The following is a 15,030-nucleotide window of genomic DNA, read 5'->3' as shown; positions in this document are numbered from 1 at the left end:
CTCAATGATGGTGAACAGCAAACCAAGCCAACACATATGGGACCAGATGCAAGGCATTTTCCCCGTGCAGACACTTGAGAGGCATCATACACCCAATTTCAATCTAACTGTGCCTTAGACCAAGGGGGAAATGTTGTTCCTCCTAGCACCCTGTACCTTTCACAACCCATGCAGTTTTCTCTTTCCTGCCTGGGGTGATGCTGTGGTGCGAGGGGCTTGCTGTACGATTGCATCATTGTGAACATGTCTCCCACTATACAATGCTGGGATTACCGGCATTGTACATCGGGAAATGTGGCTATGATGGCGCAATTCAGCGCAAATCACATCATTGGCAGCCTGGTCCACCCACTTGATTCGGTAAGTGGGCGGCTGAGTGGGGAGGTGATCGGCTATGGGAGTCTTGCCCATACTTCCGGGAGGCAGGGGGTGCCACCTGATTTTCGGGAGCCCCTTGGCCATTCCGAGAGAGTAGGCAAGTGTGTTGTAAATCTGTGTAAAAAAAAGGCAAAAGACAGAGGTCCGATATGAGCAATTGCGCCATTCCTCCAGCTGCTTATCACTATGCTGATCCTGCGACTTAATACCTGTTTCTTGAGACAAAAGGACTGATCTGGTGTCTCTAGTACAATGTGAGTGACTATGAATGCTACAATGCGAGTAAGATGCAAAATTTAGGAGAAAGTAGGAATCACTACCTGTGGTCAGGGGCATTTCTAGAGAGGAGGAGGCCCATGTGCAGGCTCCATCTGGGCTCCCTCCACTCTAGCCAGCGGCGCAGAGACTCTGGGCACTAGGATCCATAGGGACCCTAGAGTTGTCCCAAAGCCTAGGGCGCATTGCACAGATCTCCAGGAAAATAGCGTGGCGGCCATTTTCCCAGTGATTTTCCTACTGTGCATGCGCAAAACACCGGGAAAACGTTGCGGTGCGATTTCCCCAGTGATTTCTGTTGCCCCACGGGACTCCGGAGGGTGATATTTAAACATAATGGGAGCATGGTGTGCACCCATTATAAATATGCCAGTGCCTGTGGTGCAGTGTCTATATAGTCCAAAAAGCTAGTTGGATGAGGACACACCTGTATATCTTTTCTGAACAATACATTCTGAATAAAGATGGGCATACACTATACAATTATCTGGCCTATAATCTGTGGTTGGAATGAAATCCTGGTAATGGATAAGAGAAACTGACCATTTGCGCCAAAACACTGGAAAATGGACAAAACCTGTCCGTGATTTAACCAGTTTGTATAAACGACAGGTTTGGTCCATTTTCCAGTGTTTGGTAGCAAACTGTCTATTGTCAGTTGCTCTCATCCATTCAGGCCCGATGACAGGGGGGGTACAAAGGGTACCCCCATCCTGGGCACCGAGGTCCTGAGGGGCCCCAAGGTTCACAGGAACAACCCCACCCCCTTCCCGATTACCAGTGCCAGCTGCCAGGAGCAGGTTAGCAGTGCCGCGTTTCGTGGGTGTCTAGGGGGTGGGGCCTAATGACGAGAAGTGCCCGCCCCCATGAGAGACGTGTTCTGTAGTCAGGTAATAATGTCTCTCCAGTTTGCTCTCTCTCTCCCTAACACTCTCTCCCCTCTCTCTCTCACTGACAGTCTCTCTCACTGTCTCTCTCCCTCTCTCTGACTAACACTCTGACATTCTCTTTGTCTCTCCTTGACTCACTCTCTCTCCATCCCTGACACTCTCTCTCTCTCCATCCCTGATACTGTCTCTCTCTCTCTCTCTCTCTCTCTCCCTCTCTCCATGACTGCCTCTCTCTCTCCGACACACTCTCTCCCCCTCTCTCCCTGACACTTGGTCTCTCTCCCTGATGGTGTCTCTCTCACCTTCTGTCTCTCCCTGACACTGTCTCTCTCTCCCTAGCAGTCTTTTCCTCTCTCTCTCACCGACTGTCTCTCTCACTGACACTCTCTCCCTAACAATGTCTCCCTCCCTCTCTCTCTCTCTCTCTCTCCCTGACACTGTCTCTCTCTGCCTGACACAGTCTCTCTCTCTTTCCCTGACTGTCTCTCTCACTGACACTCTCTCTGTGACTCTTTCTCTGTCTCCCTGACACTGTCTCTCTCTCCCTGATACTGTCTCTCTCTATCTCTCCCTCTTTCTCTCCCTGACAATCTCTCTCTCTTCGTCCCTGATACTGTGTCTTTCTCTCTCCCTCCCTCTGGACTCTGCCTCTCTCTCTCTCTCTCTGAGGCTGTCTCTCTCTCTCCGACACACTCTCTCGCCCTTTCTCCCTGACACTTGGTCTCTCTCCCTGACGGTGACTCTCTTACATGCTCCCTGACACTGTCTCTCTCTCTGACTCTCCCTGACACTGTCTCCCTCACCCTCTCTCTCCCTAAGAGTCTCTTCCTCTCCTCCTTGACACTCTCTACCTGACATGTCTCTCTCTCTGATACAGTCTCTCTCCCTGTCTCTTTTACTGACACTCTCTCTATGACTCTATCTCTCTCTCCATGACACTTTCTCTCTCTACCCCCCCCTCTCTCTATTACTCCCTCTTTCTTTCCCTGACGCTCTCTCTCAATCCCTCTTGCTCCCTTCTTTCTTTTTCTCCCTGACAAACTTTCTCGCTCACTCCCCTCCCTCTCTTGCTCCTCTCCCTCACTGACACACTCTCTCCCTGATGACCCCCCCTCTTTCTCTCCTCTCTAATCCCTTTCTCCCTGACACCCTCTCTTGCGCTCCTCTCTCTCCCTGTCTGACACACTCTCTCCCCTCTCTCTTTAATTTATTCCCTCTTTTTCCATTAAACCCTCTCTCTCTCTTGCTCCGACACCCTCTCTTTCTCTCTCTCTCTCTCTCTCTCTCTCTGACCCAACCCTCTCTCTCCCTCTCACCCTGACACCCATTCTCACTCGTTCCCAGGGGAGGGATGTGTGGGAGCGGGGGCTGAGGTGGGGCCCCAAAGATATCTGTGTACTAAGCCCCAAGATTTCTGTTGCCAGCCCTGCATCCATTACTAGATTTTCATTCCAACCACAGATTTTCTGCCAGATAATTGTATAGTGTACAGTATACCCAGCTTTAGGCATTTCTCTCTGTGTAAAGGTGCATACAAACTATGCGATACGCTCCATGAGCGATATCGCCTAATGTATTCCCTACCCCCCGGATGGCCAATCTAGTGCATACACAGTTACACCCTGTACAATATCTCTAGCGATATCGTACAGTGACGTCATGCCGTGGCCGGACCGTACTGTATATGCAGTTTTGAACAATATGTCCAAATTGAGTTGCATGCACAGACGACAGCGGGAGACGATAACGATGCCATCGTTCATCGTTCGTAGCATACACATTGGGAGATATTTTAAATGATATTACTCAGAAGGCTGAAAATGAACGATATCATCTAAAATATTGCCTAGTGTGTATGCACCTTAAGAGAGGAGTGCAGCCAGGTCTGAAAGTTGAATCTTTATTTTAAATACTGAAAACAATAAGAATAATCTACTGTAGGTAAACAGATAACACAGCAGAAGAGGTCAAGGGCTAAATTCTGCATCTAAAGCAGTTTGGATTCTGGAATTAAAGTGGCAATAATATTCATTAACCACTTAACTGGCATGATCAGATGACATGCGACCGCGCCACCTCACTATGTCCCCCAGTTTTTTTACAAGGAGCTCCGATTATCAGATGTGCATAATATAATTTCTCATACATAGAGGATGCTGGGGATACCATAAGAACCATGGGGTATAGACGGGATCCGCAGGAGACATGGGCACTTTAAGACTTTAAAAGGGTGTGAACTGGCTCCTCCCTCTATGCCCCTCCTCCAGACTCCAGTTTTAGACTTGTGCCCAGGCAGACTGGATGCACTCTGAGGAGCTCTACTGAGTTTCTCTGAAAAGACTTTATGCTAGGTTTTTTATTTTTAGGGAGATCTGCTGGCAACAGTTTCCCTGCTTCGTGGGACTTAGGGGAGAGAAGTTAGACCTACTTCCAGTGAGTTAAAGGCTCTGCTTCTTGGCTACAGGACACCATTAGCTCCTGAGGGTTTGATCACTAGGTACGCCTACGGGCTCATTCCCAGAGCCGGCCGTCACCCCCCTTGCAGAGCCAGAAGTCAGAAGACAGGTGAGTAGAAGACAGAAGACTTCAGTGACGGCTTCAGAGGTACCGCACAGTGGCCGCGCTGCGCGCCATGCTCCCACACTCAGCGGCACTACAGGGTGCAGGGCGCGGGGGGCGCCCTGGGCAGCATATACACCTCTAAAAAAGTGACTGACAAGAGGGGACAAGGTGCCAAGCCACTGTCCTAACCCCCGCCAGTATAAAGATTTTGAAAAATAGCGGGGCTGAAGCGCCCCATTATGGGGGCGGGGCTTAGTCCTCACAGCTCACATCAGCGTCATTTTCTCTTCACAGAAGCTGCAGAGACGCTGGTCCTTCCTCACACTGCTGTACAAGTAACAGGGTGCAAACCGGGGGGGGCAGTGATTTTTGGTGCAATATAAGTTATTATAAAAGCGCTGCAGGTCTGGGACATTCTGTAACTGTTTCAGAACCGGGTTTATGCACTGGGTTGTGAGCTGGCAAACTTCCTCTGTGTCTCTCTGACAGGCTTTATTGTGGGTCTGTCCCCTATATGCCCAGTGTGTTTGTGGGTGTTTTGTGTACGTGTGTCGGCATGTCTGAGGCTGAGTGCTCTTCCCAGGAGGAGACTGTATTAGGCACACATACAGCTGTGGGGGTGACCCTGTCGGCACCACCGATTCTTGATTGGGTAAATGTGTTGAATGCTTTAAATGCTAATGTGGCTCTTATTACCAAGAGATTAGATAAATCTGAATCTCAGAACCAGGCATGGAGGAAATCTGTGGAGGATGTGTTATTACAAGTTCAGACCCCTCGGGGTCACAAAAACGTTCGTTTGCCCAGTCGGCAGACACGGATACCGACACGGACACCAACTCCAGTGTCGATTATAGTGATGTCAGATTAGATCCAAAATTGGCATTCAGTACATGATTGTGGCGATAAAAGACGTATTACATATCTCTGAAGACCCTGCTGTCCCAGATAAAAGGGTCTGTATGTACAAGGAAAAGAAACCTGAGGTAACGTTTCCTCCCTCTCATGAACTGAACACTCTTTTTAAAAAGCTTTGGGAAAATCCTGACAAAAAGTTTAAAATTCCCAAAAGGATTCCGGCGGCGTATCCGTTTCCCTCTGGGGATAGAGAAAAGTGGGAGTCACCACCCATGGTGGACAAGGCTCTATCCCGGTTGTCAAAAAAAGGTGGCTCTCCCATCGCCTGACACGGCAGTCCTTAAGGATCCTGCGGATCGTAGACAGGAAACTACGTTAAAATCCATTTATGTCACCACAGGTACACTGCTCAGACCAACAATTGCATCTGCGTGGGTGAGTAGTGCTATCGAGAAGTGGGCAGATAACTTGTCATCTGATATAGATACCCTAGATTGGGATAGCATCCTCTTAACGCTGGGTTATATCAGGGACGCTGCGGCCTACCTAAAGGAAGCCGCAAGAGATATAGGCCTTTTGGGATCAAAGGCCAATGCCATGGCAGTCTCGGCAAGGCGAGCTTTGTGGATTCATCAATGGAATGCTGATGCTGACTCCAAGAAAAATATGGAATCTCTACGATATAAAGGTGGTGTCTTATTTGGTGACGGTCTCGCTGATTTGGTATCTACGGCTACCACGGGGTAAGCCCTCTTTTAAACCTTATTTTTACCTCCACAACAAAAGAAAACACACCACTATCAGATGCAGTCCTTTCGGCCCAATAAATACAGAAAGGACCGAGGTTCTTCCTTCCTTGCTACTGGAGGAAGGGGAAGAGGTAAAAGATCACCGGCAGTGGCAGGTTCCCAGGAGCAGAAGTCCTCCTCGGCTTCTGCCAAATCCAGCGCATGACGCTGGGGCTCCTTTGCCGGAGTCCGCACCGGTGGGGGCACGTCCCAAACTCTTCAGTCAGTTCTGGGTTCGCTCGGACCTGGACCCATGGGTATTAGAAATAGTGTCCCAGGGGTACAAACTGGAGTTTCAAGACGTTCCCCCTCGACGATTTTTCAAATCGGCCTTACCAGTTTCTCTGCCGGACAGGGAGGTAGTATGCGACGCAATACAAAAGTTGTGTCAAAATCAGGTCATTATCGAGGTTCCCCCGTCACAACAGGGAGAAGGCTTTTATTCGATCCTGTTCGTGGTCCCGAAGCCGGACGGCTCGGTCAGACCAATTCTGAACCTAAAATCCCTCAATTTCTACCTAAGAAGATTCAAATTCAAGATGGAGTCTCTCCGAGCAGTAATCTCCAGTCTGGAAGAAGGGGATTTTATGGTGTCGGTGGACATAAAGGACGCCTACTTACATGTCCAAATATATCCTCCGCATCAAGCTTACCTGAGGTTTGCAATTCAGGATTGTCATTACCAATTTGAGACGTTGCCGTTTGGTCTGTCCATGGCTCCAAGAGTTTTCACCAAGGTAATGGCGGAAATGATGGTTCTCCTGCGCAAGCAGGGAGTCACAATTATCCCGTACTTGGACGATCTCCTGATAAAGGCGAGATCCAGGGACCAACTGGTCCAGAACATTTCACTCTCCCTGACAGTTCTGCAACATCATGGTTGGCTCCTAAACTTGCCAAAATCGCAGTTGACTCCGACGAAGCGGCTGTCGTTTTTGGGAATGGTTCTGGACACAGAATTACAGAGGGTTTTTCTTCCAGTGGAAAAGGCTCTGGAAATTCAGAATCTGGTCAAACAAATTCTGAAACCAGCAAAAGTGTCAATCCATCAATGCACTCGATTACTGGGGAAGATGGTAGTGGCCTACGAGGCCATTCAGTTTGGCAGATTCCATGCCAGAGTTTTTCAGTGGGACCTGTTGGACAAGTGGTCCGGATCCCACCTGCACATGCACCGGAAGATAGTCCTGTCTTCAAAAACCAGAATCTCACTCCTGTGGTGGCTGCACAGCTCTCACCTCCTAGAGGGGCGCAGGTTCGGGATCCAGGACTGGATCCTAGTAACCACGGATGCGAGTCTCTGAGGCTGGGGGGCAGTCACGCAGGGGGAAAACTTCCAGGGAAGATGGTCAAGCCAGGAAACGTGTCTACACATAAATGTTCTAGAGTTAAGGGCCATTTACAACGGCCTTCTTCAAGCGGAACATCTTCTTCGAAATCTGCCCGCACTGATCCAGTAGGACAATATAACTGCAGTAGCGTACATAAACCACCAGGGCGGAACAAAAAGCAGAGCGGCGATGGCAGAGGCCACAAAGATTCTCCGCTGGGCGGAAAGGCATACAAGCGCGTTGTCAGCGATCTTCATTCCAGGAGTGAACAACTGGGAAGCAGACTTCCTCAGCAGACACGATCTCCATCCAGGAGAGTGGGGTCTTCATCAAGAGGTCTTCATAGAAGTGACGAGTCTATGGGGAACTCCTCAAATAGACATGATGGCGTCTCGTCTCAACAAGAAGCTTCAGAGATATTGTTCCAGGTCAAGGGACCCTCAAGCAATAGCAGTGGACGCCCTAGTGACACCATGGGTTTTTCAGTCGGTGTATGTATTCCCTCCACTTCCTCTCATTCCGAAAGTTCTAAAGATCATAAGAAGAACAAAGGTTCAGGCGATCCTCATTGTTCCAGACTGGCCAAGGAGGGCTTTGTATCCAGATCTTCAGGAATTACTCATAGGACATCCCTGGCCTCTTCCTCTACGCAAGGACCTGTTACAACAGGGTCCATGCGTATACCAAGACTTACTGCGGCTACGTTTGACGGCATGGCAGTTGAACGCCAAATCCTAGCCCGAAAGGGTATTCCCAGTGAGGTCATTCCCACACTTCTTCAGGCTAAAAAAGGAGTAACGTCTAAACATTACCACCGTATTTGGAGAAAATATGTGTCTTGGTGTGAATCCAAGAAGGCTCCTACGGAAGAATTTCAGTTAGGACGTTTTCTCCATTTTCTGCAAGCAGGTGTGGATGTGGGCCTAAAGTTGGGCTCAATTAAGGTACAGATTTCAGCCTTATCGGTTTTCTTTCAGAAACCCTTGGCCTCCCTTCCAGAAGTTCAGACTTTCGTGAAAGGTGTGTTGCACATCCAACCTCCCTTTGTGCCCCCAGTGGCACCATGGGATCTTAACGTGGTGTTGCAGTTCCTTCAATCACATTGGTTTGAGCCTTTACAGAAGGTGGAGTTGAAATTTGTCACTTGGAAAGTGGTCAAGCTGTTGGCCTTGGCATCCGCGAGGCGGGTGTCTGAGTTAGCGGCTTTGTCTCACAAGAGCCCTTATTTGATATTTCATGTAGATAGAGCAGAGTTGAGGACTCGTCAGCAATTTCTGCCGAAGGTGGTTTCATCTTTCCACATGAACCAACCTATTGTAGTGCCAGTGGCTACTGATACCTTGATTGAGTCGAAATCTCTGGATGTGGTCAGAGCTTTGAAAATTTATGTCGCCAGAACGGCTCAAATTAGGAAAACAGAGGCTCTGTTTGTCCTGTATGCTCCCAACAAAATTGGGGCTCCTGCTACCAAGCAGACTATTGCACGCTGGATCTTTAAAACAATCCAGCATGCTCATACTACGGCTGGATTGCCGTTGCCAAAATCGATGAAAGCCCATTCTACCAGAAAGGTGGACTCGTCCTGGGCGGCTGCCCGGGGGACCTCGGCATTACAACTCTACCGAGCAGCTACTTGGTTGGGTCCAAACACTTTTGCTAAATTTTACAAGTTTGATACCCTGGCCGATGAGGACCTCATGTTTGGTCAATCAGTGCTGCAGAGTCATCCGCACTCTCCCGCCCGTTCTAGAGCTTTGGTATAAACCCCATGGTTCTTATGGTATTCCCAGCATCCTCTAGGACGTATGAAAAAATAGGATTTTGATACCTACCGGTAAATCCTTTTCTCTTAGTCCGTAGAGGATGCTGGGCGCCCGTCCCTGTGCAGTTTGTGTCTGCAGTTATTAGTTATGGTTACACACAGATTGGATTACGTTATAGTCAGCCTGTTGCTGACAGTGTTCAGGCCGTTGCCTTGAGTTATGTTGAATGCCAAGTTGTATGTCGTGCTTGAGGTGTGAGCTGGTATGAATCTCACCTTAGTTTAACAATAAAATCCTTTCCTCGAAATGTCCGTCTCCCTGGGCACAGTTCCTATAACTGGAGTCTGGAGGAGGGGCATAGAGGGAGGAGCCAGTTCACACCCTTTTAAAGTCTTAAAGTGCCCATGTCTCCTGCAGATCCCATCTATACCCCATGGTTCTTATGGTATCCCCAGCATCCTCTACAGACTAAGAGAAAAGGATTTACCGGTAGGTATCAAAATCCTATTATTTAAATATTTAAAAAAAATACTTTTGAGTCTTTATTAAATAAAAAAGAATAAAAAACACAATGTTATGAACGGGTTTGCAGAGAAAAATAGTTAAGTGGTTAATGCAACTGAATATACTATTCGGTATCCGGACTCCAGGTCGACAGCACAAAGGTCGACACACCTTAGGTCGACGCCAATTGGTCGACACACCTTAGGTCGACATGGACAAAAGGTCGACATGGACAAAAGGTCGACAGGAACAAGGTCGACATGGAAAAAAGTCGACATGCGTTTTTCACGATTTTTATTCTTTTTTTGAACCTTTTCATACTTAACGATCCACGTGGACTACGATTGGAACGGTAAAGTGTGCCGAGCGAAGCGGTAGCGGAGCGAAGGCACCATGCCCGAAGCATGGTGAGCGAAGCGAGCCATGCGAGGGGACGCGGTGCACTAATTGGGGTTCCCGGTCACTCTACGAAGAAAACGACACCAAAAAAAACTCATGTCGACGTTTTTCCATGTCGACCTTTTGTCCATGTCGACCTAAGGTGTGTCGACCAATTGGCGTCGACCTAAGGTGTGTCGACCTTTGTGCTGTCGACCCTCAGTCCCAGACCCATACTATTCGATATAAAATAAGTATAGTTTTGTACTGAATGTAATTGCCTCTTTAAATTCAGCCACCAAAACTGCTCCTGAAGATTGTGTGGATGTGAAAGTCGCTGCATAGTAAATTTAAACCACGTTTATAAATGTCATAGATGTTACATTTAGAAGAAATTCACATTTATAAATTTAGACTCAAGTTTTAAAACGGCAGGGGCGTGGGGTGGTCTAGTGCACTGATTCACAGACTCAGTGACTCAGATCCACACACACAACAAACTTGGTAGAAGAAGCTGCTGCCACTGCTGCCATCATGCATGTCTCTTAAACTGCATGATGTGGTGGCAGCTCTAGTAATAATTGTATTGTATATTATTGCTATTGTCATAATTTGAGCCACTTGCCAAGAGGAGGAGGGGTTTCTGGGCAATTCAGATCTGATCGTAGATGTGCTAAATTTAGCACATCAACGATCAGTTTCTCAGACATGCGGGGGGACGTCCAGCACAGGGCTAGTCCGCCCCGCATGTCTGGCTCTGCCCCCTTCCCCCGCAAGGGTGCAAAAGCATTGCACGGTGACGATGCTTTTGCACCCGGTGAGTAGCTCCCTGCCTGAGCAGCCTGGCTATGCTGGCAGACGGCTACCCACCGCGTCCCGGGTCATAGCGGCTGTGTGTGATGTCACACAGCCGCCGCGGCGCGCCCCCGCAGTGGTCCAGACACGCCCCATCCCACCCAGTGATTGCAGCCCTGAGATGCTTTTAGCATCTCACTGGGCTCCCGGGGTGCGCACGCCTACCTGACTGTGCATAATTATGCGATCTTTCTTCTGCAGGCCAGGAACAGGGTGACTGGGGATTTGGCAGCAGTGAAAATTGTCAAAGAGGAGACTGGTAAGTCCCTTCCTTCCTTATCTAATAAATAAATAAAATGTGTGTCTACCTACTGTGTGCATCAGACAACCACATACAGACACATCTCGGGATGGCACTTTTTTATATTTTATATGCCAGTGGGTACCATGGCCGGATTGACCAGCTTGCTCTTCTGCCTGTTCCAGCTGCCTGAAGGCAGAGCCAAGCAGTTCTGCCTCCAGGTGCTCTGCTGGGTCAGAATGCTGAGATGGGGAGTGTAACAACATCAAGCACCTCGTGACTTGCGTCACGCCCCAGTGCTGCGTAACCATACCCCGCAATGCACGGTCATGCCCTTTTTTCCTCATGCTGAGGATATTGGATAGTAATTGTGAAATGCTGTGTAGACCGGCCCTTCACAAGCTGCATGCTTACCTACTTTTTCCCTCTGGGCTCCTGGCTATCCGAGGAAGGTCCAGGTGGGCGGAGCAGGATATGGCGCCCTGAATTCATCATCAAGACCCCCACAATCAGGGACGTTGCACTGCTCCTGCCCCATGACACCTACATGTGGCTTGCAGGGCACATGGAACGGCACCCTACAGCCAGTAGCACTACTGCAGAGCTGCCCAGAGAGCATCCTTAGGACGCTCTGTGCTGCCTTCAGCTGAGCACTTGGCAAGGTCTTCATGCTCCTTCAGTAGGGATGGTATTATTAGATGTGTAAAACCTACAGCCCACATCTACTAGCAGATGAAAGGGATATCTCTATGTACTACAGGCATACTTAAGAGACTTAAATGTTATCTGCTTATGTGATAAGTAGATAATAATGAGAACAAGGGCGTAGCTAGAACTTTGTGAGTCCAACAGCAACATTTTGAAGGGGCCCCTATCCTAATGCTTCTAGAGACACCTCTCCACAGCAGCTGTCAATGTTATGCCCTCTAATAGTGCCCTAGCTCCTTTTCTGAACCACAGTAGAGCCTTAGTTAATGCTATGCCCCATATTAGTGCCCTAGTTTATTTAATGAACCCTAGTGGTGCCCTAGTTCACGTTATGTCACGTTGTAGGACTCCCAGTACACATTATGCAACACAGTATCCCCAAGTCACATTATGACATACCGTGTAAGGGCCCTTATGTACCACCCAATAGTATATAACACATGTAACTGTGACAGGGAAGGAGGGCCCCTCTCAGCTCTGGGCCCCATAGCAGATTCACTCCCTGCACCTATGGTAGCTACACCCCTGAATGAGAACGTATCCCGGTGATCAGCAAGAAGTAGTGATTACTGCTGGGTTTAGACGCTAGGAAACTCTGCGTGAGCTGCTATCTAGCTGCCCATGGTGGTCATTCCGTGTTGTTCGCAGCCAGCAACTTTTTGCTGCTGCTGCGATCAACTAGTCCACGATCCTATGTGGGAGTGTATTTTAGCTTAGCAGGGCTGCGATCGCTTGTGCAGCCCTGCTAAGCTAAAAAAAATTCAAGTAAAACAAGACTAGGCCTGGACATACTTACCCTGTGCGATGATCTCAGCGATGCTGGAGCCGGCTTTGACGTCAGACATCCGCCCTCCGTTCTCCTGGACACGCCTGCGTTTTCTTCTCCACTCCCCGAAAACGGCTGGCAACGGTCCGGTGATGCCCAGGTACGCCTTCTTTCTGTCAATCTTCTAGCGGTCGGCTCTGCGACCGCTTTCTTCGTTGTCCTGTACGTAACCCGGCGACCCCTGTCGCCGGGCAACGTCGCGCATGCACAGTGCGGCTGCAGCGCATGCGCATTCCGGACCCATTCGCACCGCAGCGACAAATCGTTGCGTGCGAACAGGTCGGAATGACCCACCATGTGCAATGCGTCAATCGCAAAACTGGCATAGTGAGCAGCTCCAACCCAATAGAGAGAGATCTCTGGCAGGGCTGCCCCACTGAAGATAACGGGTAACGGTTAGCACACACATGCAAGGTCTATAAAGCTACGCATTGCAGATCTTGTTACAAACCAGCCACATAGAAAACTCTGGAGACGGCCCACGTCAGGGCTGTTGGCTGGGAAGCAGGAGATGTCCTTTATATATTGATGTTAAAGGGATAATGGGGATGATTCAGGTTGGATCGCAGAACGCGATCCAACCGCAAAAATGACAAAAAAGATGTGGGCGCATGTGCAGCGCCCGTCCTGCGCAAGCGCCCACATTTTCTGCAGGGGGACGCAGATAATGCCATCGCCTCTGCCTGTCAATCAGGCAGAGTCCTTCGCAGGGGATAGGGAGGGGGGCTGTAACGCGGGGGCGGAGGCAGGCAAACAGGGGTGGCGTCTTGGAAATGAGGGGCATTGCGTAGGCGTGATAGCGGCGGCTGTGTGACATCACATGCTGCGGTTAGAAAAATGGCGGCGGGCCTCCTGCGGGCACAGCTAAGCTGCGCCGGCAGAAGGCAACCTCAATTTCTGCTATCAAGCAGAGATTGCAATGCGATCGCAATTTCTGCTTGATACATATTGGAGGTGATTGGCTGGTGCCTTTATCACCTTGCACATATCACTGGTTTATCACTTCCTTATGCCTTCTCCAGGTTAATACATCTGGCCCTCTGCTACTTAGCAGAATTTGCAATCCAACCTGAATCAGGCCCATACTGTAGTACATAATGCTGCCCTTAAACATACTGTACAACAACAGCAGTTTCCATAGATGTTACATGATAATTACATGATTAATAGGCCCCAATGTGACTTTTAATGTGAGGAGTAACTTCCATCACTGAAGGTGTTAATGACAGAGGGTCTGCAGGAATAATGTTACTCTAGAGCAGAAAATGCCTCTGTGGTTCAGATTACTTCCTTATCAAATACTCCACCCTACAGTGTGTTGTGTCGGTGCCCAGGCTTTGCCTGAATCTAGTACAGTTCTATAATAAACATTGCACTGTGTGACTCAGGCTACAGATCACAGATAGATTTATCAGTATTTATCTTCACACATCTCTATTAAGTAGAGATGAGCGGGTTCGGGTAAGATTTTATAAACGACACATCACTTAAAAACGGTCCGTGTGTGGACATGTCAACCATAGGCGTGCGCAGCTAATTTCATTAGGAGGTGCACCGCCAGAGGGGTGTGTCTAGCACCGCCCAGGGACATGTCTAGCACTATTTTACATTCTCTCAGTAAAATCACGTGGCTAAATCTAATTTCTCCCTAGTTCCTAATAATGAAGTAGATGTAATACACCCCAGAGAAATAAAATGAAACATAATGGGGCGACCACTGTCCGGCACTGACTGTCCGCTACGGCATAACCCTGAGTCCTAGCTGCAGCTGCACCCTATTGCTGCTTACACATCCCCAACCTATCCCTGACCCAGCGACGGAACTAGTGGTGGGCCTAGGTGCATATGTACCCCCAACACCCCACCCCTTGCACCCCCAAGCACCTACACCCTAATTTTGAGTGGGACATTCTGAAAAGTATGGTAGATTTAGGGGGCCGAATATTTGAGTTAATATAACACAAGTACAGTTTAAAATATACACATGTGCCGTCACAGCCACATTTGCCTCTTTCTATGCTATCAGACTCCTCCTCTGTACGACACCAGCATTTGTCATACATGTCCCCATGCTCACCAGCTATTGACAGTAGTGCCCCTTATCCACATTATGCCACACAGTATGAGCCAAATTCACATTACGTCACACGGTATGAGCCGAAATTGACATTACGCCACACCATATGAGCCGAAATTCACATTACGCCACACCATATGAGCCGAAAATAAGAATTTACTTACCGATAACTCTATTTCTCGTAGTCCGTAGTGGATGCTGGGAACTCCGTAAGGACCATGGGGAATAGCGGCTCCGCAGGAGACTGGGCACAAAAGTAAAGCTTTAGGACTACCTGGTGTGCACTGGCTCCTCCCCCTATGACCCTCCTCCAAGCCTCAGTTAGGATACTGTGCCCGGACGAGCGTACACAATAAGGAAGGATTTTGAATCCCGGGTAAGACTCATACCAGCCACACCAATCACACCGTACAACCTGTGATCTGAACCCAGTGAACAGCATGATAACAGAGGAGCCTCTGAAAAGATGGCTCACAACAATAATAACCCGATTTTTGTAACAATAACTATGTACAAGTATTGCAGACAATCCGCACTTGGGATGGGCGCCCAGCATCCACTACGGACTACGAGAAATAGAATTATCGGTAAGTAA

General features: G+C 48.8%; 1 protein-coding gene across 5 annotated transcripts in view; it reads left to right on the top strand.

Annotated features, from left to right (window-relative positions):
- MAP4K1 (mitogen-activated protein kinase kinase kinase kinase 1) overlaps window positions 1–15,030 on the top strand; it is a 165,775-nt gene that overhangs the window by 32,080 nt on the left and 118,665 nt on the right. For 4 of the 5 annotated variants that reach the window (XM_063937909.1, XM_063937908.1, XM_063937907.1 and 1 more), the window contains exon 2: window positions 10,785–10,842. The exons of the other annotated variant lie outside the window; for it this stretch is intronic. Coding sequence is in view for 3 of the 4 variants with exons in the window: in XM_063937908.1 (XP_063793978.1) it covers window positions 10,785–10,842 (58 nt within the window). In the remaining variant the exon portion in view is untranslated. The remainder of the gene's footprint in view (window positions 1–10,784; window positions 10,843–15,030) is intronic. 5 annotated transcript variants of the gene reach the window in all.

The sequence above is a fragment of the Pseudophryne corroboree genome, chromosome 8, assembly GCF_028390025.1.
Source record: "Pseudophryne corroboree isolate aPseCor3 chromosome 8, aPseCor3.hap2, whole genome shotgun sequence".
In the NCBI taxonomy this organism is placed as follows: Eukaryota; Metazoa; Chordata; class Amphibia; order Anura; family Myobatrachidae; genus Pseudophryne; species Pseudophryne corroboree.
The sequence above is the reverse complement of the archived record's forward strand: the minus strand, read 5'-3'. Positions and strand labels throughout refer to the sequence as shown.